Source organism: Nyctereutes procyonoides, unplaced genomic scaffold, assembly GCF_905146905.1.
Source record: "Nyctereutes procyonoides isolate TBG_1078 unplaced genomic scaffold, NYPRO_anot_genome, whole genome shotgun sequence".
NCBI lineage: Eukaryota > Metazoa > Chordata > Mammalia > Carnivora > Canidae > Nyctereutes > Nyctereutes procyonoides.
Window position 1 is genome coordinate 24,212,130 of NW_026575121.1, and position 27,948 is coordinate 24,240,077.

A 27,948-nucleotide genomic window follows, 5' to 3' on the forward strand; every position below is an offset into this window, starting at 1 on the left:
ACATTAATCAATTTAATGTGTAGATATATATAGGAAAATAATTGTTTAAAGTGGTATTCACCAGATCCAGTAATTATGCTTCTGGTATTTATCCAAAGAAAACAACACAAACTTGAAAGGATATCCCTACCTCCATGGTCATTGCAGCATTAGCCTTATTGAGAATAGCTAAGACATGGAAACAACCTAGGTGTCCACTGAGAGATGAATGATAAAGAAAATATGATATGTGTATATGTAGGAATATTATTCATCCCTATGAAAGAAAGAAATCCTGCCGTTTGTGATGACATGGATGGACTTTGAGGGCATTATGCTAAATGAAATGAGTCACAAAGACAAATACTGTATGATTTCACTCATATGTGGGATCTTAAACACATACACATAGAAAACCAAACAAATAAAACCAAAATTATAGATACAGAGAATAGATTAGTGGTTACCATAGGCAGGGGGCAGGTGGTGGGTGAAATGGGTGAAGGTGGTCAAAAGGTACAAGAATTATGAACAAAATACTCTAAGAAATAGTAAGATATGCTCAATTAAGTATTATGTTGTAAAGAAATACTTACAACAGGGTGTCTTCTTTAAAGCAAATCAGTAAAGATAAGTACCTATTTGCCAAGCATGGAAAACAATAAAGGATATTTCAGGAAGAAAAGTCATCTGTCCAGAGGAATGACAAGAAGTCAAGTAGAATCCACAGTATTGATATTTACTCAAAGTATATTGTTAAGTGAGATTCTATTCTTTATTATTATTATTATTTATTTATGATAGTCACACAGAGAGAGAGAGAGAGGCAGAGACACAGGCAGAGGAAGAAGCAGGCTCCATGCACCGGGAGCCCGATGTGGGACTCGATCCCAGGTCTCCAGGATCGCGCCCTGGGCCAAAGGCAGGCGCCAAACCGCTGCACCACCCAGGGATCCCTGAGATTCTATTCTTAACAAAATCTTTCTCCCTCTTTTCTCTCTATATATTTCAATCTCCATCCATCCATCCATCTATCCAAAATTCCATTCTTATATATGAAGCCATGTAATCATATAAACTTAATGTCCTTATTAATCCTCTTTTTGTCTCATTCAACACATCAAATCCACTGGACATACTGGTAGTTTAACCTTCAAGATATATTTAGAATATATTTACTACTACAACCCTGAGACAAGCTAACATCTCACCTAGACTATTATAAAACTTCCTAACTGGTGTATCTGCTTACAGTCTATCCTTTTAGTGATGATTATTTTGTTTCCTTGTCATTCACTTTGCACTATTCTCTGTTCAGTTCAGTTCTTCATGAGGCTGAACCTTCTGGAACTGCATCACCCGGCTCTCTTGCTAATTTGCTTTGGCTAAGTCCAGCCATGGGACTTATAACCAGAAAGTCAGGTGGTGGAAATGAAGATAAGTATATTTCTTCCCTGTTCCCTGTATGATGTGGCTGTAGTGGTGTCTCTTTATGACTATGGCTCAAGTAGAACATCCCTCTGCCATAGCTCCAATCTTTCTGAGTTATGTAATAAGATTTCCTATAACATCGCCTTGGCTCAGGTTTCCTGAGTCCTCAATATCCTCTGTTCATTTCCTGAACACTGGCCACACCTCTGTAAGTAGTGCCTTCATTAATATCTCTTCATATGAACCATTTTGGGTAAATTTTATATCCTGCTGGGATCTTATCTATTGCACCATCATATAGTTTATTTTTCATACACTAGCTAGATGCTCCTTTTAAGATAGTATTACTCTTTACTTTAGAATACATTTGAATATTTCCATAGTAAAAAATAAGAAAAAAAGAGTTATGTGTCTTCTCTGCTCAAAATCCTGCAGTAACTTTCCATAGTTATTAGCATAAAAGTAAACTCCCTATGAGCATTTAAGCCCTGTATTATCTATTTCCTGAATACTTCTGACCTCATCGTCCACACTCCTGCTACCCTGTCCAAATAACTCTATTTACCCTGGCCTCTTTGCTGTTCTTTCTCCAGGGAACACTCTTTTGCCTTATATCTGTTTGGTTTTTCCTTCATTTATTTTATGTCTCTGATCAAAATCACTTTTCATAGGATTTTTCTGGACTGCCTACCTAAAATGGCAACCCCAAACACTCTCTTGCCTTGTCCTATTTCTTTTAATTCATGATTATTTTCATCATCTGAGTTATAATGAATGCGTGGTTTGTTGGATGCCTGTTGCCACCCTTCTACCCTGCCCCCCTTCTTGCTAAAATGTGAACTGCATAATAGTAAAGAGCAGTCTGTTTGATTCAATGTTTTTTTTTTTATTTATTTTTTTAATTTTTATTTTTTTGTTTGATTCAAGTGCTTGTTAAACCCAAGGGCATACTCCTGGCATACAAGTGGCACATACAAAGTCTTTATGAAATGAGTGTGTGAATAAGTAAGTGAGTAAGTGAGTGAAGAGGTTTCTAGACTAATTTTCACCAAATGACTTATTCTTGTATTATTAATGGTAGCATTTTGGGTTTTTTATTGTTTTCGCTGTTGTATGTATGATTTGCCTTTTAATCAATATAGCATAGTTATAAAATGAATTTATGTTTTAAAAAATTCACTCTGGAGGCATTGTGAGGAACGTCCAGTGGGGGATAGACTAGTCACTAGAGTTGGATAATTACCATTTGAATCCATTGCAAAAAAAAAAAAAAAAGAATGATAAGGTCTAATGCAAAGGTATTGATAATATACATAGAAAGAAGAGATGTAGAACATTTTAAAGAATCACATTTATAAAACAAACAAACAAACAAACTTGGTAACACATGGAATAGAAGACAACAGCTGCCAGTAAGGACTTTATTTGAAGAGATAACACATATCTTTGTTTCTGGACATGACATCAGGACAAGATTCCAGTCTCCTAAAAAAAAAATGACCAATCAAATGAAATGGGCATTTATCATTCAAATAGATCTTTATATTTTAGGCATAACTTCCTTATCTGCCCAATTTTATATATATTTTAGCATATTTAGAAAATAATGAGCATTAGCTTGAATATTGGCATGAGGTAAAATCTAATGGTCAAGATAAAATCTCATTTTTTTTCATAATAGATGAATATCATGAGTGACTGCTCACTGTAACCAGATTTTAGGTGTTCCTTATGATTAAATATTCATCACTCCCTAAATTCTTACCATATACTTGCCATCTCTTATTCTAGCTTCCTTTTGAAAAGAGTACAACACTTATGCTGATTTGTAGCAAATTGAGAAGTTGTTTAATGGTTTGGAAAACCCCCACAGCTGACTGAATTGAGAATAACACATTCATTATTATTTATGACTCTATTTCCAGGTCTTTATAGGTCAGCTTATTGAATTCACTGAATATGCTGCTTTTCCAGCTCAGCAAAGCCAATTTTGCAGGCTACTTTGTGGTACATAAACTCATAGAAATGGAAGAGAGCCGATTTCTTTAAATATAAACACACCTAGAATGCCATTAATTTAGGATAATTAACTCTAAATGAAAATCAATTGCTTATTAATCTTTTTCATTAAGAATTCCAAAACTTTAAAAAATAATAACTACCCAAAAAAGTAATTCTCTAGTGTGTTCTACAGATCATTCTTTCCATGAGAATTAATAGCCATTACTTGAAATGTTTTCTTCAGAAAAACCATGAGTTTAAGTGAGTTTTTAATTAGATTATGATGACAATCCATATTACAAAATTTTAAAGTGGGGGAGATATGGCAGGATGGGCTTATAATTTTTTTTTAACATGAAACAGTTTTGTGATAAATACCTTTAAATACTATTTGTCCATGAATAAAGTGTTAGAAAATGCTAGTCTAGAGCAAATCTTTTCAAAGACCAAATGTAGATGTAATAAGAAAGCTTAATAATACAAAAACAGAGCATGCTTTTGTCATTGTTTCAGTAGTTTATAATTTTAGGATCAAAATTTGCCACTTTATCCTATGGGAAATATAGTATATTTTGACTTAAAGAGCACATATTTAATCCTTATACTCTGTTTCTCTCTAAAAATAAATAAATCTTTAAAAATATATAGTCTATCAAGTGATTTTTTAACATTTTTTAATACTTTATTTATTCCAGAGAGAGAGAGAGTGAGAGAGAGAGAGAGAGAGAGGCAGAGACACAGGCAGAGGGAGAAGCCGGCTCCACGCAGGGAGCCCGATGTGGGACTTGATTCCAGGTTTCCAGGATCTGGTCCTGGGCTGAAGGCAGCGCTAAATGGCTGAGCCACCAGGGCTGCCCTATCAAGTGATTTTTAAATGAAATTGCATTTTACGTATTTTAGGAAAATAATAGCATAAACCTTTAAATATAGAGTTACTGGTCATGAATTCTATAGTATAATAAATGACAATTTAAAAATACATAGTGAAAATATTGCTTTTTAATCTGTCTTTTCTTCTGTTTCTAATTTCTGGTTGTCACTAATGAAATATCCACCACCCACAATCCTGATTTGTTTAAGCTAATTATTGCAGCTCTTTGTCACACCAAGAAAATGAGAAACATTTATGTAAACTGTAGCAAAAAAGAGCTTAGTAGTAGAATATCAAATATATATATATACATATGTATACAATGTGGAATATCAAAAATATATATATCAAAAATATCTATATCTATCTATCTATCTATCTATCTATCTATCTATCTATCTATACACACATATATTTGGAGAGAGAGAGAGTAAGGAAGGAAAGGAGCAGAAGAAGAGAGAGAATCTCAAGCAGGCTCCATGCTCAGTGCAGACCCCACCCCTGACTTGATCTTAAGACCTGGAGATAATGACCTGAGCTGTCAGGAGTCAGACACTTAACTAAGCCACCCAGGCACCCCATAATATTTATGTTTGAAAGCTATTTTTAGTTGACATGATTTTTATTTTTTAAATCTTCTTCAAAAGAAAAACAAATATTTTGCTTTAAAATTAATAATTAAATTTGAACTTTGAACATCTATTTATTAAATCGTTATTCCATGCCAAATAAAGATAGATTTTCTTTAGTGGAAAAACAAGTCCTCAGAAATATCTTTGATATATTTTATTTACTTATTAGTTTTTATTTAATTTTTTATAAAGATTTCATTTTTTTAAAGTAATCTCTACAGTCAACCTGGGGCTAGACCCTACAATCCCAATACCAAGAGTCACACACTCTTCTAACTGAGACAGCTGGGTGCCCCATACCTGAAATAAAACTGTACGTTAGTTATTTGTTCAGGGAAATTTTTTCTTTGAATTGCAACAAAATTAGGTTTTGTGGTTTAAATTATCTAACTTTCCACTTGAGATATAACATGAAATATTGGCGATGTTCAGTGTCTGTGCTGTCTTTTCTGCTCCAGGTGTCATACATGATGACAGTTCATACCTCACCAGGTACTAAATGCTAAGATGTAAGAGTTAAAATATTTTTTTTGTTGTTGTTTGAAAGTTTATTCTCAAAGGTGGAAAAAATTCTGTTTTGAGAGTTAGAATTCCTAAAGTCCATTTTACATGCATCAGTAGTTTTTAAATTTAAATTATCTAAAATAGTCTGTGTTGGGCAGCCCTGGTGGCTCAGTGGTTTGGCGCCGCCTTCAGCCCAGGGTGTGATCCTGGTGACCTGAGATCGAGTCCCGTTGGGCTCCCTATGTGGAGCCTGCTTCTCCCTCTGCCTGTGTCTCTGCCTCTCTCTCTCTCTCTCTGTCTCTCATAAATAAATAAATAAATAAATAAATAAATAAATAAATAAAATCTTTAAAAAAATAGTCTGTTTTAATTCTCAGAACCTCAATTTCTACCTGCAAAATATTAGGGAGCTGGTTTTGAAGGTCCTTTTTGCAATAAAAATCTATGAAAGTAAGGTGAATATACCTTTGAGGATGGTGTCAAGTGATCATTCATGTATTTTCTCTGGTGATTATGGAAAAATAAATTCTAAGTTGATCTGAATTGGCCTGATAAGGAAGCCAAAAGTGAGTAGAAAATATTGGAGTAAACATAACTTGAAATTAACAAAATTCAAAAAAATCACAGTAATGTTTCATAAACTTTGTCTGGATTAAAAAAAAAGTAATATGCCCACTTAATTAATTCTACTTGATGAAGTTAAATTACAGAATACTAAAAAATGTCTGATCATAGCAAATTCATAATTGTTTTCATATACTTAAAATTGAATACATGGAAAGTAAATAAAATTTACTTTCATTTATCAGGAGAACTGAATTGGAAAATTTGATGTATTTGTGGGAAATATTAAATTAACATGTGCACCATTTTCCTAATGGTTAGAATATGAAAATGCATGATACTTAGCAGCAGTAAGATTATTCTAAGATAATTTACCTTTAAATTTTGAAAAAAAATCACTCCAATAAATTTGAATAGTTATACAAAATATATGCAAATATTTATCATTTTTTAACCTTAGTACTGTACTGTTATGTTCAGAATATTATTAAAATAACAACTTTTATTCTGGGTGACCTATAGGTATTTGCCATTTAATTACAATAGTAAAGAGTGCGTTTGCCTGATTCTCTGGATACTCATTAGTGTTAAATTGTTCTTCTTGGGAGATATTTTTCCCATTTTCAGAGTCATTATAATAATAAATTGTTTTATTTATTTTATACTCTTGTAAATTAAAATTATAGTAGGAGTCATTTCAATACACGTGTGATAAAATTCAATTCACTTGTGATTCCTTCACATAGCTTATAGTTTGCTTCCTTTCCTCCTAGGAATGATTTAAATTATACAGGTTTGCAAAGTAATTTACAACAGTTTTTTTTTTTTAAGTCATAGGATTTTTGTCATTTAAAAGTTGTCAATGATGATTATTAGGAAAAAAAATGACTGCAATGGAAGGGATCTATAATTCACTAATGACCATTTATTTGGTGAGCAAAAAGTTCTTCCAAGTTTTTAATTTTTTTCTTTTGGTACATATTGAATGAAATTTCTCTTTTTTTATATTGAATGAAATTTCATGAAAGGTTTGAGACATGGTAAAAATTATTTTTTTGCAGATGGAGAGGCATATGTATCCTAATTTTCTATAAAATTATTTGTCAATTATTTATTGAGTAGACATTAATTCTTAGGAAAATGAAAACCTACTGTCATTCATGCAATTTTACTGACAGAATATTTCCATCTTCTTGTCCTGATGTGAAAACTGAGGCCCAATGAAATTAACAATTAATGTCAGAGTCAAAAACAGGATCCAAACAGTCATTTATACCATTGCATCTGCTCACCTACCAAGATGTGTACACATGTTTTTGCTTTTCACCTGTTCTCATAGATAATTTTTCAGTCCTCTTTTCTAAAGCCAATTTATCCACTTATCCACTTGTGCATGAAATCCTACCTAATCTAGCACATTCAGAGAAAATATTCCAACAGTTCTGCCCTCTGTTTTACATAATCAAATTTCCTCCCTTTGGAATCACACCTGTATTCAAACACACTTGATCCCTACCTGCCCCCGCCCACACTGTTTGGTGTTTATTAATTTATTTTTGTTTTATCAATTTATTGACCCCATTTTTCCTGTATGCTTAGCTCTAGTCTATAGGAACTGCAATGGCTTCCATTTCAGTTCAAGAAAGTACTAAAGTCCTTATAATTGCTTATATCATTCAGTGTTTTAGATCCTTACCTTCTCTAAATTCTTCTAATAACTAACACACTGGACACTTTGCTTCAGCCACACAGGCTGCCTTGCTTTTCCTCAAAGAGTAGCAAGCAACAATATTTTATAAAAATAGCAATGTTGACAAGGGATGTAGGAGCATATTTTATCTAGGTCCTAAATAAATTATTTATCAAAATAATTTTATAATTGGATCAAGGCAAATTTCTCTACTATAGCTTTCCCAGTGAGATGGACCCAAACATTAAGAGTATTCTTTAGGCTAAGGATCCTATTTTAATTACCAGATTTCATCTCTTTAAACTTCAGTCACTAAAATATTATAGTAGCTTCATGAGTTAATTGAGTTCCCTAAATCCTAAATTAAAATCCTGGAAAAGGTTTAGTGTTTTAAATGACTTCATTACAAATGTTCCACAATTTTTGTTAGTCCTCTTACAAATTATTATATCTTTTTTTTTTTTATGGCTTGGTTTTAAATGTTGGCTCAATTTATTTTTTTTTGAATTTTTATTTGTTTATTTATGATAGTCACACACAGAGAGAGAGAGAGGCAGAGACACAGGCAGAGGGAGAAGCAGGCTCCATGCACCAGGAGCCCGACGTGGGACTCGATCCCGGGTCTCCAGGATCACGCCCTGGGCCGAAGGCAGGCGCCAAACCGCTGCGCCACCCAGGGATCCCCGTTATATCTTTTAATTTTATCATTGTTATATAAAATAGGCATGAATAAAAAATGAAATTCTTCTTTAATGTTTGAGAAAAATAATTGTTCTTACTCTGTGTGGCCTCTTGGTAAATGTTATGTATATTAATTAATATGTACAAAAATGCTTATGAACTAACTCAAGTTCAGGTTTTGTTTTTGTTTTTTCATGAAATGGACTTTGTTTTCTGATTTATTATGCTAGCAACGAAAATGAAACACATTATTCTTATAGTCAATTATTTTTAAATATATCATTGAATTAGAGGAATTCTGATGAATTTATGTTCTGTGAATATACCTAATAAAGAGATGAGAGATTCTATCCTTACCATTGTCCATTCAGTTAGGGATTTGTAGTAAAATCTGAGTGAATGTGCTATTTATGACTATTCCTAGTACCCACTATTAGTTCCATCACAACATAACAATTGTAGATTTCTCTCTCATTCCAGGTAAATCATATATCAACAGATGGTGAAATGAAACCAAAATTCTTAAGACTTAGAATAAACATTTCATTTGCTGATTCAATGAACACTTTTTGAGTACCAATTATGCCAAGACCTTTGTGAATGAGAACTTCAAGTCTGGTTTTCTGAAAAATATAGTTATAAGGAAATAGATAAAAACAGACTAAAACTAAGCAAGAAAATAGTAGGTGAAAGTGCTAAGAACAGGACACATTGGATGTGGCATGTGATTCATTAGAAAGAGTAGGCTGTGCTATGATAAAGGTGAACATCTATGCAGTAGGAGACTAGAAAAAGGATGCGGTGGACAGCTCAACCCAGCACGTAGAAATATGTTATCAATAGCATTGTATAGAATTGTCAAGGTATGCTAATAATAAAAGCAGACTGACTTTCAGCCATTTTATTATTGTCTTTAATTATTTATAAACCATGCTTCCCCTTTCATTGCTTACACCTGAGAAGACTATTCCTATCACCACCACCCTCTTCTGCTGGCAGGCCACCTTTTCTAGCCCTCAGAATTGGCTAGTACAAATGTTCTATAGAAGAAATAAACCTGACTTTTGCAAGAAACAGAAAGAATATCAGTGCACCTAGAAGATACTAAGTGCTGGGAAGAGATTAGGTCAGGGAAGTAAGTATTCATGGGACTGATGATATAAACCTTGCAGGACAGGGATATTAGGATTTTTGTCCTAAGGGCACAAATCTTAAGTTTGAAATTAATGCATTCATGCTTCAAAAGTTCTATCTGGTTGCTAGATAGAAATTATTGCTAAGCGTTATTAAACATAAAAGTTAAAATAACAGGTAGAAGACTATTCCAAAGGCATAGGAGACATATGGTGGTGGGTTATTTTAGGATGGGGCTATAGAAAGGCCAAGAAAGAAAAAAAAAATAAGAACAGATTTAGGATATAGTTTAGAATACAGCCAAAAGGACTTCCTAAGGAATTGAATATTAAACAAAGTGCAAAGTAGAGAATTAAAAGTGATTCTAGAATTTAGGCCTGAGCAACTGGATGGTTTGTAATACTATATTTACTGAGAATGGAGGACAGGGAGGAAGTCTTGGGATTTTGAAATCTTCCATTATGATCATGTGAAGTTTTGAATGGCTATTTGCTATCTAATTAGATGTGTCAAATAGTTAACTGGGTATGTGGATCTATCTCTCAGGAAGAGTTTAGAGCTGAATATATAAATTTGGAACTTATAATTGACTCATATATAGTATTTAAAAGTATAGAAGAATGCTATTATTTATGGAGAAAATATGGTGTACTGGAGAATTGCAATCAAAGAGTAGAAAAAATTAGCAATAACAAGTGAGTAAGAGTGGCCAGACCAATTTTGTTAAAGCTGCTGGGAAGCCAAGTAAGATGAAAACAAGCGAGATGGGAAAAAATATGACAGCATGGAGGTTTCAGGTGATTTTGAATAGTTCAAAGGACTAGTTATAGTGGATTGAAGGGAGAATGATGATTTTTAATAAGTATATTTATTAACTATAAACAATAATAGCTACATATTTTGCTGGAAAAATAAATAGAATTAGAACACTTGGTAGGAATATGGGGATTTTTGTTTTAATATGTCTGAAACAATAAATCTTTGCAAGTTAATTAGAATGATCCAATGTGGAACCAATTGATAATATAAAACATAGAAGGGTTAGTGAAGTAGAGAAATTTCAGTGGCAAGAAAAATGGGATACAAACCACAAGCAGTGGGCTCAGCCTTTGACAAAAGCAGAGACACTTATGAGCACTATATTAAAAAAAAAAAACTTAAAGGCTTTCATATTAGGCTCCAACTTCTCTACGCTTTTTACCAAAGAGTGCATATTATTTTACCGCATTGACAAAAACTGTTGAAATAAAAAGTTTTTGTATTTTCTTAGTGTTGTAACTTGAATTGTGAATGTTATCATGGGTTAAATGATCATAAATACTAAATAGTATTTAAGGTAAATCTGTAAGATTTTAGAAGCATATATCGTCCATGCATTTCTGTTTTAAAGACATTGTTTCCCATTTCTTTTAGAGAATAACATTATTCCATGCTTTAAAAAATATAGTCTAGTTTTATAGAGAAGACTATTTCTAAAAAATGTTTTATCTTATTTGTTCATGAGAGACACAGGAGAGAGGCAGAGACAGAGGGAGAAGCAAGCTCCCTGCAGGGAGCCCAATGCAGAACTCAATCCCAGGACCCCGGGATCATGTCCTGAGCTGAAGGCAGATGCTCAACCACTGAGCCACCCAGGCATCCTGTAGAAGACTATTTCTTTGATGATGCCTGGTATAATCATTAATTAATCAGAGAGCAAGTAGATCAAAGAGGGGGAAAAAAAAGAACAAAAACAAACTAAAAAGCAACAAAGACCAGTAATAGACTGCATTAATGTGTTTGATTAATTTTTGCCTTGCTCATTTGTAAGAGTCAAAATATTTTCTTTTTAGTTTCTTTTCCTTTGTAAAAACAAGATATATAATGCACTAAATAGTGAACATTAATGCTGACAAATGTGGAAAGTTGTCAGATTTATCAAGGAGTAGTTTACCTATGCTTGCTTTGGAGAAAATCAAACAAAACATATAAATTATTCAAGAGTATAATCTACTCTGTATATCTTCCATTGTGATTTATGAATGTTCTTTTTGTGTTGATTTCTTTTTTGTCACTTTGCTTGCTTTTCATTAGGTTTTTTAGTTATGGCTATAATTTTTATGGACAGGAGGGTCTATGTCACCAGTATCTGATCAAATTTCACATTTCCAATGGAGTAAAAAATGTTGCTGACCTCTCCCTTCACATGTTGCTATTATTACATAAAGGATCTTTTGGGATAAATTACAGCTTCGCATATAAATAATTTATTCCTATAAAATAGAGGTAGTATCTGTTTCCTTAAGTGACACCCCTGAGTTTCCTTGTTACTTTGCTATTTTTTCTAATTATAGTAAATATACTCCCTTAAGTTTAGGCAATAATTTATTATTCCATTGCAAATGAGTTTTTTTTCCTTTCACATTTTGCTACAGAAAATAAATGTTTATGCACATAAACACACACTGATACATATTTAAGAGTCAATAGGTATTTTGGTTAGCAAGATCTGAGAAATCTTTATCCTTGTCATCTCAAAAGAGATAAACAATACCAATTCCAACATAGGAAGTAAAGTTTACTTGTATATCTCTAACTTTCTAAATAATCTGTGATTGTGACAAAACCAAATTTTCCTAAAGATCTTTTGGCTTGACTCTCTATATATATTGCATTTCCTTGATTTTCAGAATAGCATGCTTCAACTTTCTAAACCAATCATTAGAAAAGAACCCGCCAAAAATTGGATAGTTATGTGCACTTTTAAAATATGTATATAATAAATAAATATTTATATATGTATTATAAGGATACATCTTACAAAAGCAGTTTAAACCAGTGGAAATGATAGTTATGTAATGGTAAAACATGTTTATTGCACAGCAGCGTATTCTTTTGTTGCATCTTTATAAGAGAAAATATAGAAAAATGAGTAAATCAATATGGTTAACCTCCTTGTGTGTGTGTGTGTGTATACACAATAACTCTCTAAAATAAAATTTCCATATTTTTTCCAATTCTATTGAAAATTTTAAACCTCTGGGTATTCAAGAAAAACACAGAAACTATTATGCAAAATTCTATTCCTCACTTATTTAAAAAGATAATAGAAGTCATTCACTGTTTCTTAGACTATAACTCATTATGTATTTCTTTCATTTTGCCTTTTCCTCTGGTCCTTTCTGCAGCAAAGTCAACTGAATTTATTTCAGTATTAGCTGTTATATTTCAATACAGGATAAAATAGACATTTTACTTCTGAGTCATTTTATGTCTCTTTTTTATTCTTTTCTGGAGCTCATTTTGTTTACCACTTTTCTCAACTGAAATTCATACTGTCTACCAAAATGTATATCCTCATGTTTTTCTACACCAAATAACCATAGTTTTATTTAAAAATTAGCCTATTTACTATTTCTTTTGAAAATAAATTCTTATCTCACTAGAAAATGGAGACTCTCCCTCTTTTAAATACTGCTAATACTTTAAAATATAATATTGCATTTTATATAATTAATATATTAAATTTATGTATAAACATATATAACGAGAGAGAAAGAAAAGAGAGAGAGAGTGTGTGTGTGCACACAAGCAGTATATATTAGGGCGAAACCTATATTTAAGAGCTCCAGGATCAAGAAAAAAGTATTTCTGATCATCATAATAGCTTTTCTGAAGGCATGTATGATGCTTAGCCACTTTGAAAGTTCACGTAAAAGGCTAGAAAATCCTAGATTAGATCAAACTCTTTTTTAACTCTGGTTGAACATCCAGTTAAATCTGAAGCCATTCACAAAAGTAAATACTGTAATTTCCCCTCAGTGGAATAAGAACTACAATAATGTCACAAATATCTAGAGCACAATCTGAGCTCTGCAACTTAATAGGAAGATGGCTACTGTGCTGATTCTCAATTTATTCATTAGTCAAGTGGTAATAATAACAGTTACTACATAAGCATAACGTAGAAATTAATTGAAATAAAGTATGTTATGTTTGGTAGCTAAAGAAGGAGATAAAAACTTGTTAGTTTATATCCCCCTGCTCTCCTTTCTTCACCATTTTTTTTTCACAGAAATCTTTAAAATCTGGGTAGAAATATATGGAAGATGCTATAATAACATGTAATTCATTAGCATCAGTTAAGGAAGTGATAACACCTCTTATATCCAAAATATTTCATGAAAAGAAAATATGTTTTACTCTTTCTTCCTCCACATCTAATTTGAAATTATATATAAAGTAATGTTTGCAATATCCCTAATTTGGCAAATGAGAAATAGATAGTAGACACATGCTGTATTTATGACTATTAAACACTCTAATAAGAGTTAACTTAAAAGTCTTTTATTAGCTAGTTACACCAAAAAAGTCATATCTTATTTTTTATGTTAATAAATATTGTTTCACTAAGATAAAGCAGCTGATCCAAAAAGAAGTAAAACTCCATTTGTAATGTGTAGCTTTAGTAACAAATAAGTCAATAGAATGTACATGTCTATTCTGATGGAATAGCATAGATGGATGTACAGGTAAAAGCATCTCCCATTTTTTTTAAAGATTTTATTTATTTATTCATGAGACACACACATATATAGAGAGAGAGGCTGAGACATAAGCAGAGGGAGAAGCAGTTTCCATGCGGGGAGCCCGATGTGGGACTCGATCCCTGGGACTCCAGGATCACCCCCTGGGTGGAGGGCAGGCGCTAAACCACTGAGCCACCAGGCGTCCCAGCATCTCTCAGTTTTGATGACAGAAGAGTAGGGGGAGAGAGTAGAAGGAAAGGCATATCATGAAAAGCTTGAGCCCTGGTCATATTTTTGGCCTCTTCAGTTATACTTCCTAGTACTTATGATTTTTTTTTCTGATCATGATGATTTTTGGCCACTGGCTTAACTCCATGCTCCCCACATTTCAACATACAGTTGGAATGGGTGGGCAGGGGTCTAAGGTACCAACTGTCACAGCATCTATCTTTGGTTAATGGGTATCTACCTATTATTGCCTAATAGTGGTCATTGGCCATTTCTATCTTGGGAGAAGATCCCCAGGGTCTAAGGATATCTGGCATCAGAACCTAGAATGGAAGATTCAGAAAAATCCAGTGCTTAGATTCACAAATCATTGTTTAGTTACCTAAACACATTTTTCTTCCTTTTTAAGATCCTGGTGTTAAGATAAGCTCATATAATTTGCTTAGGCAGAACTTCCATAAGTTCTTCTCCTCTGTCTTTACTGCTTTATTCATTTCAGCAGCCAGATGAAACACAATTATTCCTATTTATAAAACTTCATTTGTTTTCCCAATTTTGGTACAGTGTTTTTTTTCAAACTTTGCAATCTTAATATATGATCATAATTCTCATTTCACTTATTAACATGTACTTGCCTGTCATTCTTTCCCAATGTCCTAATTCCCTATTTTACATTCTTTGTAATATATGGATCAGTGAAAGTATTGACGGTAGTATGGATCCAAATGAAGAATATGGTGAATGTTACAGGCCCCTTACATCTCCCACACAAAATGTATACACCTACAATTGTATTTATCATTTCAAGGTAAGAGTTACCTTCAAACTTATTTCTGGATAGCCTGAGAATTCAAGGAAACCCCAGGTTAACATTGCTGTGCATAGATAATTTTGCAACATGACAAGGTAAAAACATAAGACTAAATCAGAGAAAAATACTCTTCTTCTTACAAGTTGAATGAACTTGTTCTTACCAGTTCACCTGTCCTATATAACTCATCAGTAAAATGAGGCAGTTGGTTCACTTGGTGTCTGGATTCTCCTTAGCTCCAATTATTGAATATTCCATAATTCCAACTGCTAAATGCTACTTCTTCATAACCGTGTACCATTAAGTAATATGTCTTACTTATTTATAAGATTTCAGAACTCTATGAATATACCCCAAGAATGTATTTTCATCAGAGAATGATCACATTATTGCATCTTAGGATATATAAGAAAGATAGATAGATAGATGATAGATAGATAGATGATAGATAGATCTTCAAAATAGGGAAGCAGGGAATTAATTGCAACATTTAAAAATCTTCTAGATACTGTATTTAGATTAAGTACTTTACAAGTGCTGTCTAATTTTATTCTAACAAAACCTTTGTATGGTGGTACAATTTTATTTTATAGGTGAAGAAGTTGGATCTCAGAGAAATTAAGTGACATTCTCATAGTCATATGAGCATGAATCAACATGTTGCAGAGATGGGAATCAGAGCCATTACTCATCATTTTCCATCACCATATATTCCTAAAAAGAGTATTTGATTAAAACTAAAAAAAATGTGAATAGTAATAATAAGTGGGTTGTGATGTTACTTTTTCTTAAATAATTAAACAATTGTAAAAAAATGGTAACAGTGAGGCATAAAACTTAGTTTGGGAAGTGGTTGGACTTTTGCCTTCAAGTGCATGTGTGTGTGTGTGTATACGATAAAACATAAAAATGGAACATTACTGTTTTACCAAATGCTTAATGGGTATTATTTTTTATTTTAAATTATTATTATTGTTTAATTTACATTTTGATGTTACTTTTAATATAGGGCTTTTTAGAACATAATAGCTATTAATACAGCATCATATACAATTACCTGTGGTGGAAGCAGCGGCAGTCTTATAAAGGCAAGAAGCATACTCAAGTCATTGCATCTCCTCTGCATGTCATACTTGACCCACATCATTAATGCATGGAAGATAGTTTCTTCGTCAGGAACATTTACATCATCACTGGCCAGGAGTTTATGAAGCTCCTCAGCTGGAAGCAGTAAAAACTCTTGATTTCTCATAACTTCCATTATGTTTTCCTGCAGGGAGAAAACATCTTGGAATAAATTTGGCTTCACTTTGATTTAGCTGGGAAAGCATCTCAGAATGAAATGAGAAGTCGTCAATAACCTTTGTTCTCATTATAACATAATCCTTGAGACTTAATCCTTCAGAAACTAGAAGCTGTTAAAATGAAAGCATTGTAATTGTAATTGAAGTGTAAATGTATCAGAGACAGCACAGATCTTGTAATAACTGGAGGATTATAATGTTGAGCTTTGTTATGCAGGCAGAGTGTACTAAGTGATTAAATGTTCAAGTTTCAAGTGGACTGCTATGTAAGGTTTGGTGAACATGAAAAGAATAGCATTTCAAATTTTTTAAAGCTTGACTACATATACATGAATCAGAAAGTGGGAACGAAATTACATAGAGATAAGTAACACTATAAGATGCATTACTATTTATTTAGAAGAGAAAAACAGGACAGATAGGCTATAGAAGTCACAAAAGCACATATGTTCCACCCTTTTATTATCTCTCAAAACTTCCTCCTCTCATGACAATTTCTCTGGCTTAATTTAGATTCCTATTTATTTTCTTCCAGATTGCTGCCATAACCTTCTAATTACCCTGCCTGACTCTATTCTTAGCCTCTTTACTGTATCCTCTATAATAAATGCTAGAATAATTGTTCTACCACATAAATATCATGGCTTGCTTTGGTTTGGTTTCCTTTGTCTTTTGGTTCAAATCTCTTGGTGAAGTACACTACTTCTTTATGATCTGATGTCTTCCTGAGTCTAAGACTATATTTCTTAACCTTACTTGTGTTATAGTCACAGTTACTTAATCTTTCCATTTGCCATTCTGTCAGACATGTCCCCTCTCACTCATCTATTGATTAAAATGACTTATATATCCACTTTTTCCTAATTTCTGACATTTTTAAAGACTCAACTCAAAAGCAATTTGTGATATACGGGTTTCTCGAGTCCTCTGTTCACACGAATGGAATCTGGCTACCCCATTCACCATGCGTGCTCAGTGGGTGGTATTTATATCCCTGAGATAGCAGTTACCAAACTGGGGCCTAATCTTCAGTGCCTTTAGGGGTCTTAACTCAAACTTTAAGCTCCTTGGAACAGACACCTTAACATGGCATCATATCTAGATCCTGGAACATTACAGGTGAACAGTACATATTTATTGAATTGGATATGTTGGTAATATTTGTGGAGACAAATAAAATTTTGGAAATAGTACAACAGAGTGGTGCAGTGTTTTTCAAACACACTTTAAAAATGATTGCCAAAACCCTTCTGATATTCTAGCAGAAAGGGTTTGTTGGCTGATATATGGTTAGAGAAGACAGAGATCTGACTGGCTGCCTCTATTGTTCCACCAATCCCCATGTCTCAATTCCAAGGAAGATATAATTAAGGTTTTTCAGATCATAGTTTAAAAGCCACTGTTGTGGTAGAAATCTCAATACATGCATATTGTAGGAAAAAAAACCTGAAGCAGATTCAACTAGATATTTTCCCACAAAGGCATTATGACTACACTAAAGCTGAATAGAAGGCTCAGCAAATGCCCATTACTCTGTATGTCAGAGAAGACCCAACGTATTTTCTAAAAGAAACCTGATCCACCTTTTGAGTGTTATCATTGGAACTGAATCCAAGGCTTGAAGTGCCTTCAGCTGTCACAAAAGAATCTCAGCTTTTACTTTCGTTCAGGTCATATGCCATATTTGATGGACATCACAGAATAGCTGATGTCCTAGAAAATTTTGTTCCCTGTGTTCCCTCTGTGCCTAACACAAATTCTATGTAAATTATAGGTATCCAATATCTATTTACTGAATTAACCAATTGAGTGTTCTGAGATGTAGTGCCACCAAGTTTCTCTAAAGAACTATGGTAAGATAAAGATGTTTTTGGAGAATCTTTGAAAGATTCCTTGTCCATCTATTTTTCCTGTTACTGAAAAATCTATGCCTCTATTAAACTACACACAGAACTGTATAGCTAAACCATCAGTATATAATATGGGGTACGATAAAAAAGCAGGTCTATGAAACTCTTAGTGGTGTCTATCAAAGATATTGTTTAAGGCATATTTTGTTATATTTTACAGCAGCCTCTTTATGATGACCCTTGGGAGAAATTTCTTGCAGGTTTTAGTAGCGAGAATAATTGCACTTCTCCTGAGTAAATTGGTTTGCTTTTATCATGGATGTTGTAAATTATGAAATTGATCAGATTTCTCTTTTTATTTGGCTTCTAGAAAACTTAGAGTTAAATTGAAATCTATCTGTTAAGAAGGTAATAGTCCTTTATAGTTTGATTTCTTTTTTAGACAGCTCCAATAAGTTTCATTTAATACCCCTACAGCAGATTTTTTTCTTTTATCCCTACATCTTTTTTTAGAGCATACTCTTTTAATTTTATATCTTTGCAAGCCATACTACATTTTGGGGAATTAGCTATGTGGTTTGTAAAAACTGCTATAAATAAACTGGACATTAGGAGCTAATATCAGATTATTGGATTTTTCATACTGTCCCATATATTATTTTGTTTATTATTTTTTCTTTATGTATTTTAGAGTTCTAATGTTCTCTTTGCTCTTGTTTGTTTTCTCCATCAAGTCTCCTTTTCGTGATATCTTGCTTGATATTTTCTTGTTTTTTGCAATCTATTTTCTGGAACTTGATTGTTTTAATTTCATTATGTTATATTCACTAAAGAAAAATGTAAATTCACACTACTTTCCTTAACATTGCTTGTGTACCCCTGGTAACTCCTTGTGTGAGAAGATCAAGTAGTGAAAGGCATCAAAATTCTTTGGCCTGTTTACCTTTTGTACAATAACTTTAAATTTATTCAATAATTCATTCTATATAGATTTACTGAACACTTAACATATGGTCCTGGATAATTGCAGCAAGAACAAAATGGATTTGCATCAAAAAGCTTACCACACATGGGACACCTATAAAATGTGCAGTGCTTAGAAAATGACTTGTCAACTCAGAAAAGCAGGGTTTTCAAATGGACCTAGAACATTAGGTAGGAGAGTAAATTAGAAAATGGAAAATGGATAGATATAGTATTATGGCTAGGGGAAAGTATATAAACAAAGGCATAATAGCAGGTAATATAGTATAAAGTGCCATATTTGGAATGTCAATTTGATTAAGAATGAGCACAGAGAAATTGTGAGAAATAATATTGAAAGGATAATTTAGACCATATAATGGAATAAATTTATTCTAAAACTTTGACAGTCTCTCCATTAAATGGGAATATATGTATACATATATTTTTATACATAGATTGAAATATTTATTATAAAGAAAGATTTTAGCATCAAACTTAAGTTGCCACTACATAAGATACAAACAATCTTTATTAGTTACAAGGCTAAATTCTACTGTCTACTTTTTCTATTTCATAATACTTTAAAATAATTTTGGTAGCTACAAAAAAATTCACAATTTTGTTTTATTCTAAACAGAATTTTCTTACCAATTTTATTTAGCTATTTCCTGAATTTGACATAAACATTTTCTAATATTAATTTTCTTCTCTCCCTTAATTATATTATTGTTTTTCTCTTATCTTATTATTGGCAATATATTAATAAGTAGTAATTATTCAATTTGAAATTCCAGTGGAAGTTTATTTTTATTTTTATTTTTTTAGATTTTATTTATTTATTCATGAGAGATACAGAGAGAAAGAGAGGCAGGGACACAAGCAGAGGTAAAAGTAGGCTCCATGCAAGGAGCCTGATGTGGGACTCGATCCTGAGACTCCAGGATCATGCCCTGAGCCCAAGGCAGGTGCTAAATCGCTGAGCCACCCAGGGATCCCCAGAAGTTTATTTTTCTACATCATTTTAAAAGCTAGCAATTAATGATAATATTATGTTAAGTGGAATATAAGGAAGTGCATTCAATTATCATATTTTAGTTATCATTTTAGTTTAAAATCTGGGTATTAAATTGTAGTAAAATATTTTCTTAATGTTCAAATAACTTTAACATAAATTTTAACGTTGTTTACTTCATTAACAGCTACTACAAATACAATACATTATACACTATTATGGTTAACTCAAAGATACTGCTCTGTTATGAATGTCTACTGGGTTAAAACTATTTCACCATCTTGCACTTTGTGACCAGAAGTCAGTTAGAAGAAGCTCCTAATCACTGCTTCCAACATTATGTTGGGAAGGTTAATCCTCCATATCACCACAGAATCTCTGGCTTGATTCCAAATCACTGGAGCCTATGGAATTCATTTAATTGCCCATCTAAAAAGTTATTGGTTAGAAAGAGGAATTCTTAGGAGGCTCATACTACCAAATAAATGGAAAAATGAAAATTTGAGGCTGAGAATTGGCTATATCCTCTGGTTAAGGCTTATTATATAAGAATGAAAATGTAAATTTTGGGTCTAACGTCTGAATTCTAAAATTATAATTCCTTGCATCCTTTGCAAGGAAATTTTTGAGAGTTTCTGATATATGCATGATTCTACTATTGTCAGGGACAAAGTTGAAAAATACATATCTTGACTTCCAAAGCAGAAGTTACATCATGTACCAGATTGAGTAGTGTATACCAAAACTTCATATTCACTTGGAACCTGATAATGTGGTCTTATTTGGAAATAGGGCCATTGCAGATGTAATTAGTTAAGCTAAATTAAGGCCATCCTGGATTAGAGTGGGCCCTCATCCAATTACTGGTGTGGTAAATGACAGAAACAGGCCTACAGTGATGAGAACACTATGTGAAGACAGGGGTGACACAGAAGGAAGAAGGCCACATGAAGGTAAGATAAAAGTCATGCTGCCAAAAAAGTTAAAGAATGCCAAGGATTGCTAGGAAACACCAAAAGTTGGAAAAGGCAAGGAAGAATTTTTCTCTAGAAACTCCAGAGAGAGCATGGCTCTGCTGACATCTTGATTTCAGATTTTTAGCCTGAATTATAAGAGAAATTTTCTGTTATTTTAAGTTATCCAGCTTTTAATACATTGTTATGGCAGTCTTAGGGAAATAAATATCATAAAAGAAAGTAAAAAAAAAGTTATGTTAAAGACTCTCACATAAACTTAAGAAAGTATGATAATTATTCCCAGTCTTCTACATTATAATTGCTAGGCTCTTTATTTTATGGAATGGTGCCTTTGAGAAATATTAGGTTTCTAATGATCCAAAGGAGTGTGAGGGACAGGCAAAAGTGATCTCCTATTAGTATCCAGATCTATCTATCTATCTATCTATCTATCTATCTATCTATCTATCTACCATCTATCTATCTTTCTATGCTTCTAGCATTTAAATTTTCTAAACGAGCAAGTTGGGGAGAGACACTTATTCCAGTTATCAAAGGCTTCTTGTATCAGCTACCTTAAAGTTGCTATACTGATATATTGATGTCAGAACTAATCCTTTCAGGTTAAAACAAATTTTCCTGGGCTTTTGATTATTTGCCTTCTCTGAATTTTTTAATTTTAATACTTGTGTTAAAGTTGCTGCCTCAACTCTTGAATACTATCTCAGACTTTAAAGGGAACAGAGACTCATTAAGAGATAGTCACAACTTGTTAGTTTACAGATAAGAATGCGAAGGCTGGATACACAGTCAAGGTAGGTCTGGGGATTCAGTCTTTTGTCCTATTTCATTACCTGGACTGTCTATCCTTTATTAGGTTCCCCTTCTGGTTCTCCTTTGTTCATCTAATTAGGACTTACTGTCTTACTTTGATCTGTGCAATATGTATGCACTGATTCTTAAGTGTTCACCTGAACCTGTTTCCACCTTTTTCTTGATATAGCTGAGTTCCATGATGTGTCATGGTGATTATGGAGAGTCAACATACATTACTGACTTGGACAGTTGGTCAGGATTTATATCCCAACCCTGCTATCCACTGGTGTGTGATTAAAAAGTTGTTTATTTTATTTTTTTTTCTGTAAATGGGTTAAAAATAGTATCCATTGTAAAGCACTGTTGTGAGGATTAAGTGTGAAGATTAAATTAAATTTACTGTTCTCAGTCAAGTATCTGACACTGAGCAAGCATTAGAGAAGCATTAGCCATTACTATTAGGCATCTGAGCCTATCCTTCATTTTAGTCTGCTATTGTTAAATGTATTGCCTACATTTACATTTCTTTAACTTCCTTATTTTCTTTACTGATTATTTGGTCCATAAGTCATTATAGAGTATTTTCTCTCTGCCTAGTATATTTATAATACTAAAACCACCGAGACTAAAAAAGGGAAAGTTCTGGCTCCTAAGAAACATATTTTCTAATGAGAAGGAAAAAAAATGGGGGATTTAATGGAGTCAAAGGTATAAGAATGAAAGTGGAATAAGGAATGTCAAGGAGGACTTTCAGTTAGGAGACACACACCTTTCCATTCTGGAATAGCAATTTCCAAGACAAGGGATTGTTTTTCATGCAATCATAGATTTACAGAGCACCAAAGAAATATTGATAGCATATGGTCTGATTCTCATATCATTATCTACCAGGATTAAAAATGGGAATTTCTATGACCTCATATAATCTCAAATTGGAAACCATCTTTAAAGACACTTAGTTTAATGTATACTCCATATACTTCTCTGTGCTCTGCTCACCCAGTGAGTATTTTCTTTTTTTTTTTAAGATTTTATTTATTTATTCATGAGAGACAGACAGACAGACACAGACACAGTCACAGACACAGACACAGACACAGACACAGACAGACACAGACACAGAGAGAGCGAGAAGCAGGCTCCATGCAGGGAGCCTGACATGGGACTCAATTCCAGGTCTCCAGGATCAGGCCCTGGGCTGAAAGTGGCGCTAAACCACGGAGCCACCCGGGCTGCCCATCGCACAGTGAGTATTTTCAATGATGGGAATTACTCCATTAAGAAAACCTACATCATTGTTGAATAGCCCTATCAGAAAGTTGCCTCATTTTGAAGTAAAATCTTCCTTCTTATAATTTTCTTACATTAATTCCAAGGCAGATCTGTTATTTATTCTATTGACCAGTTATTCAAACATTGAGGATTATATTTTTTCTCTCTTCTATCATACTTTTTAAAAGCTAAAGAATTATCATCCTTTAATCTTCTAAAGGATCTTAATCTTCAAAACCAGAGAACAATGCTACAGCGGAAGATACAATCTTTGCTGAATCTCCCCTGAAATACCTGCATTCTTCTCTTTATTCCTTCAGCAATGAGAACAATAAAATAAAAATAAAAATATTCGTACATACTCTGTGTTGTTTATTTGCATACAACTTTTTAATCTTTCCCAAGGACCTTTTCCAAGTACATGCAGGAAAACAAATACTAAACATTCATTGATAAAAAATCTAATTTCAATCACATGTATATATATGTATACATACACACACATATCTAACTATTATGTAGATAATCAACCAAATGAAAGGAATGTTCAAAGAGTTGACAGTGTGTATAGATTTTTTTTGTCAGTTTTGTCAGTGCTTATGAGATGACTTGGAATATAATTCTTTATATATTTGGATTATATATCAGACCCTTCTTTAATATAACAGTATATTGTAATGGCCGCACATGGTTTAGTATTTATATACATATACTTTCTTCTGAGTTTTCTTTAGCTACAGGAAAATGATTGAGATCCAAATCTGCCAAACTAAAGTGAACAGTTGCAAGTTTTCTTTATTAATTATTTCCCATCTATTAGGTGTGGTTACTTCATTGGTGGCAATTTTTTCCCCAAAAAATATTAGAGTACCAATGTTAAAATGAAGCATTTTGTTACAATTCCAAAACTGTGTCCAGTATCAGAATTTATTTCTTATGGCCATCTTTCTAGATTATCATATAGGACAAAATATAATTTTGTTATTTTAAGTTCCCTAAAAATATATGAGCTTATGACTCAAAATATATGAGTCTGTGATTCATATATTATAACTTTGTCTTTTCTGACAAAATGTTGCTATAGAGAGGTAAGATAATTTAGAAATTATAGTGGAAAGAGCAATAATTATTCAGTAAGAAGGACTGGAGAAACATCCCATTCAAATACTCTCTGGTCAGGACTTCCTAGGCAAAGACACTTCTTTATTCCAAAATATCATCTCCTAACTTTGAAAATGGGTTTTACCACACCTAGTCTGTAAGTCTTTTCTGATTTGCTTTTGAGTACATTGAGCTAAGAAGGAAATAATTCCTAAACTTTACAATATTATGCAAACTAAACAATTATTTTCATGGGACTCTAACCCTTGTAATAATTTGGTCTTCTTTTGATACTGGAAATGTACTGTTCAAAAACATAAATATGCAATATATATTATCTACTAATTTGTAGAAGGAGGAAGAGAACATGTACAAGTCATTTATAAACTTCTCTATCAAGAAAAGTAGCTCAGTCAGCCAAATTGTTCTTCCTTTTTTGGAGGGGTTTAACAGAAAAGTTAACTAACCATTTCCAAACATATTAAATGCTTCACAAACTGTGTAACACTATGCATGCATCAATTATTAGTCATAATAGTGATTTTTATGATTTACTGTTAAGTACATTTACTCCTTGGTAGAACCCAAACCTTTCTGCTGCCCCTTCCTTCATAAATTGCTCTGCATCAGTATTCCCTAGTTTCTTGTAGATCTCTTATAGAAATCATTAAGAATGGCAGCAGATGTAAAAGTTAGGAGGAACGTGATAATCTCCACACAATCTTTATGAGGCACATATTTGTGCCAGCCAATGGGAGAAATGGTATCATTGCCAATTAAATCAGGTGGCAATCAGCATACCTGTAAATTCAGAGTTGTTTCTTTTCACTGCAGCAAAGTGTCCAGGACACTTGATCACATATTTTTTTTCATTTTTTTAAAGATTTTATTTATTCATTAATGATAGACACGGAGAGAAGAGGCAGAGACATAGGTAGAGAGAAAAGCAGTCTCCATGCAGGGAGCCCAATGTGGGACTCCATCCAGGACTCCAGGATCACACCCAAGGCAGATGCTCAACCGCTGAGCCACCCAAGTGTCCCAAACATTTTCTTAAAAGAGTTATAATACATCATAAAAACATAAAAATAACGATCCTATACAACTTTGCTAATAAAACAGAATTTTAACACAAGATAATATTTATGTCTTCCTTGAGAGGATATCTTGCAGAAAATTGACGAAGAGTCTTCTTTGGTGCATAAGAGTGTATATTGTATTCAGTAGTTCTTATTCTGTGCTTATAGAGAATTGAAAGAAAGTTTATCCCTTATTGTAACAGAAAATAATTTTTTTCAGGACCAAAAAGGATTGCTTTGTCATCCTGTATTTATATAGTCTTTTGTTCTTATGTTTGTAAGCATAAGCGATTCACCAGGAAAGCCTGTTATATGCATAATCTAAAATAGCCAGACAGTTGGGGTAAAAAGTATGTGCAGAAAAAAAGGAAACAGTGAGTATAGAAATTAGTTACATAACCACATTGATTAGTTTGCAGTTAAAAACAGCATTAGCATTCTGCAAAAAAGAATACATTACAATTTTGCAATCTTAAGGTTTAAATGGTCTCTATAGAATCATGTAAAATTTTAATTATAATTTTGCATTCATTTATTGCTTAATAAAAGAATTTAGACTATTTTCCTTCTGGGGTGGACTAATTTACTAGTTGCTTACAACCAACATTAAAAATCACAGCATAGTATATTCTCTTATATTTAACCTATTTTAAAATTTTTAAACACCAGACATAACTGTAATCATTGTCAAAAAAATCAAGTAAAATCAAAAGCAAGCCATAAAAATTCTTCCCAAGAAAACTGTAAAATGAAAATGAATGAAGAGTAGACTTTATGTAAAATAATTGGAATAAAGGGGATGATCCCCTTACAAGTTATATAAATGTATAATAAATTTTCCTTCAGTTTGCCAAGTAACTTAGTTCACACCATGAATTTATCTCTCAGCAAATAAAAGAAGCATTAGCTAAATTACAATATGTATATTTACATACAATGCATTAAATATGAAAGTTGCTGCCAAACATAATTTCATGGAATATTATATTTTATAAATAAGATGCAGTAAAAGAGACAAGTACTACCATGAAAAGTAAGATGTTCATACCTCACATAGCCTATATACTTTGCCATCCCAGAGAATTTCTATATGGAAACAGGCTGAGTTGCACCAGATAAAGCACTAAGTTAGCCCTAGACAGGTGCCTGGCACACCAGACTTCTGGCAATGCAGTAAGTAATTAGGCTTATGATGTTAGTGCAAAGTGTGGAAAGCCCCTTCAAGATCATTTCATCTGGTAGCTCATGAAACTTTTGAGACTTAGTTTGCTGTCAAAACGAAGGAGGTAATCTCATTAAACATAGCGAGGGACAGTGGTGTCTCTTGGGATGTTGGGATGTACCACTATCGACCCCACTCACTAGAGTGCTTTGATTTTGTCTAAGGAGGAGGAAGAAGGTGCTATGAGAGGGCATGCACACCTGAGACCTTCTCCTTTCTCAGCTGATGGCTATTTGAGCTTTGGCAAGCTCACTGTGATGAGGTTGATGCAAAGGGTATAGCAGCCACCCTTGGTTGTCCTTTGGGTTTACAGTGATGGTGTTGGAAGAGCAGGTGATAAAATTATTAACCAGACTCAGTTTTCTAGAATTTGTCCATGGTACTCCATTTGATTAAAGAGTGTATTTAAACCCCCTCATGAGGTCAGATTAATTGAATTGTAACTATTGTGACTGGTAACTGACAAATTTCTCAGAATGCAAAAAGTAGTCAAGGACAAATCAGCCAAGACTGATAAAGCAGAAAGAACATCATAAGAGTGGTAACTCCAAACTCCCTTTGGGTGACCTGAGTAAGGGACTTTTCCAAGAGATCTCTGAGTCTGATTGTTCAATAACAGGATCTCAAAGGAAGATATTGGAGTGCTTCTCATCAAAGAATTCACAGCTGAGTGGCCTAATAGAATCTACTTCATGATGGCCCCTGTGAATGACACAAGTCCTATCCACTCCCCCCTCCAATGAGTCTGGAGATGAATTAGAGAGCCCTGTCAACTTTTACAAGGACCTCTAGGCTGACTTTCAAAACTAAATAAGACTAGGAGTTAGGCTAAGGCTCCCTGTCTCTTCAGAGGAAGCCCTATGTCAAGGTCAGGTTTTAATGGGGGCGATGGGAGAGAATGGACTTTTCAGGCTCTTTGTTTACCAGTACGACAGGTGGCTTTGATATTTGTAACACCTGGCACCAGGATGGGAGAAACAAATGATGCTCTCCAGTTTGAGATCTGAGGTCACCACCAAGAAGTCCTTGTTCAGCCTTGTCTATGAATAGATCCCTTTGGTTCCCTACAACTTCCATTGTTATGAATCCCACTATTGAATGTACTGTTGGTATAGATGTATTATCTACATGTTCTCCTGCTCACTTCTGCCCCCAATCCCTAATGGGCCCTCTTAGTGGGGCATGTGGAAGCCTATGAACTAATCTTATTTCTAGTTCCTTGTGCCATTGCCTCCCCAAAGCAATATCTGCTGTTCAGAGAGGAAAAAGAAGTAGCTATCCTTATAACTAAGCTTTAGAAAACCGAAGTTCTCTGTAAGACTATTTCTTCACTCAT

At 33.3% G+C, this 27,948-nt stretch overlaps 1 protein-coding gene across 2 annotated transcripts in view; it reads right to left on the minus strand.

The window, feature by feature from the left end:
- KLHL1 (kelch like family member 1) overlaps positions 1–27,948 on the minus strand; it is a 363,304-nt gene that overhangs the window by 120,520 nt on the left and 214,836 nt on the right. For both annotated transcript variants that reach the window (XM_055336047.1, XM_055336046.1), the window contains one exon: positions 16,092–16,304. In XM_055336047.1, coding sequence (XP_055192022.1) covers positions 16,092–16,304 — 213 coding nt within the window. The remainder of the gene's footprint in view (positions 1–16,091; positions 16,305–27,948) is intronic.